The following is a 1905-nucleotide window of genomic DNA, read 5'->3' as shown; positions in this document are numbered from 1 at the left end:
ATTTGCGACACAATTGGTTTCATTTAGCATAATTAGAGCCGCTTCTTTGATTTTTCTCTTTTTACTATCTGATTCTTTCAGGACTATACTTGAATCTCTCCACTGAACTCTATGTTCATTATCCCATGCGTGTTGACATATCTGAGATCTATCAAATTCTCTGTTTTTAATATAAGACTGATGTTCACTTATTCTAACGTTTAATGGTCTTGATGTTTCACCTAAATAAAATTGTTCGCATTCACAAGGTATTCTATAAATGCAATTCTTTGTTCTTTCTTGTTCATTTTTAGGTTTAGTTTTAGATAGAATAGATCTCAATGTGTTTGTTGTTTTGAATGTTGTTGAAATGTTGAATTTATTTCCTATCGTTTTAAGTTTCTCGGATAGTCCTTTTATATATGGTATTGTTATTTTCCTCGTATTATTATAGATATATGCTATATATTGGATATTCTCGCACTCCTTCTGACATTTCTGACAGCTCATCATTGAATTGCTAATAAGTTTTCTTAAATTTTCATTTTCTGTTGATAAGGAATGTAATTTTTCTTCTAAGGAATCCAGGGAAGCATCTTTTTCGCGGACTTGTTGTTTCAGATAACTAATGGTTTCTTCTAAGGCCTCGAATATTGCTTTGGTTTCTTCGCTAGTTTCCGAATACACAGGAGGTTCGTTTAGACAAAAGAAGTCCTGTATTTCTTGAGACGCGATGAGTTCAGGTACACTTAAGATAGCATTGACGAGAGTCTGGAGACCGTTGACTCTCTCCTCTAAAAAAATAGGATCGAAGTTGTTCTTTAACCATCTCTTCCTTGGTAAATGTTGTACTATGTTAGGATGATTGGTTCTTAATCTAGTACACAGACGAACGAAGTCAGTGTAACGCCGGAAGACGTACCAAAAGTCACCAGTTTCTTTGTTTTCTACTTTTAGTTTATATACTGTAAATCTAGCACGTTCTTCCATAATCTCGTATCCTACAATGGGAATCTGTATATTATTAAATGATATAGGTCCATTGAGAATCTGTGGGAAACAGTTGCCATTTTCTTCTTCAATTCTTGAATTTTGAACTGATAAAGTTATATTAGAGATACTGGACTGTGCCGAGTATTGGAAGTTCCTATACCTCAGAGGTTCAGATAAATATTCTTCAGAATCTGTTGTAGCATATAATATATATGATATATATAGCATATAAGAATCTTATTTCAAATACTTTGTAGACGTTAAAATATTTTATTTTTTGCATAAAAACGGTGCACTATATGAAAAAATACAATAAAGGTTATTTTTCATAAATTAAACGGGGAATACAAAAATAAGTTTTAATTTGAAATATCTCAGTGGCGTATCATTTTTTTCTTTAAAAAATTCAGACCATTACCCGTAGGCGCGCCAATGTTGAATACAAAATTGTTATTTGTTTGTCAAAAAATGCGCAATAACTACATCTTAAAACCCACCTAATGTAATTTTCATATCTCAACCGGTCTTAGAGCAATAAAAAAATTGGCAGTTTGAAATAAAAATTTCAACACCCTGTATCTCGGAAACGAAGCATTTGCGGACATATATTTATCGAGAAAACTGCCATTATTTTTTCATGTATAATTATCCATTAAAGTTTTTTATACTTATTTACTAACACCCTGTATATTTATGTACTTTGATATTGGCTTGATCATTAACTTTTGATTTAAACCAGACCAGTTAACTTACTCTGGTTTTTTGTTGTTTGTAGCATTTAATTTTACTTTAACCGGGACCTGAAGATGCTGGGAATATTGTAGACAGCGAAACCGGTCGTCAGTTGTAAAATAAATTGTTTGTGAGAACGTCTCTCTTTTCTTTACTACAATAGTATGGACACACACATGCAACCCATTCATTATTTTTATT

At 32.0% G+C, this 1905-nt stretch overlaps 1 protein-coding gene across 1 annotated transcript; it reads right to left on the bottom strand.

Moving 5' to 3' along the window:
• Nucleotides 1-438: 438 nt before the first annotated feature.
• On the bottom strand, nucleotides 439-1200 carry LOC126886259 (sorting nexin-16-like; the record flags this gene model as incomplete). Its single annotated transcript, XM_050653126.1, has 1 exon — nucleotides 439-1200. A coding segment is annotated over exon 1 (762 nt), but the record flags the coding sequence as incomplete, so codon positions are not given.
• Between the last annotated feature and the right edge of the window lie 705 nt (nucleotides 1201-1905).

The sequence above is a fragment of the Diabrotica virgifera genome, chromosome 6 (genome assembly GCF_917563875.1).
Source record: "Diabrotica virgifera virgifera chromosome 6, PGI_DIABVI_V3a".
Taxonomy (NCBI): domain Eukaryota; kingdom Metazoa; phylum Arthropoda; class Insecta; order Coleoptera; family Chrysomelidae; genus Diabrotica; species Diabrotica virgifera.
This window is presented reverse-complemented; position numbering and strand designations above follow the sequence as displayed.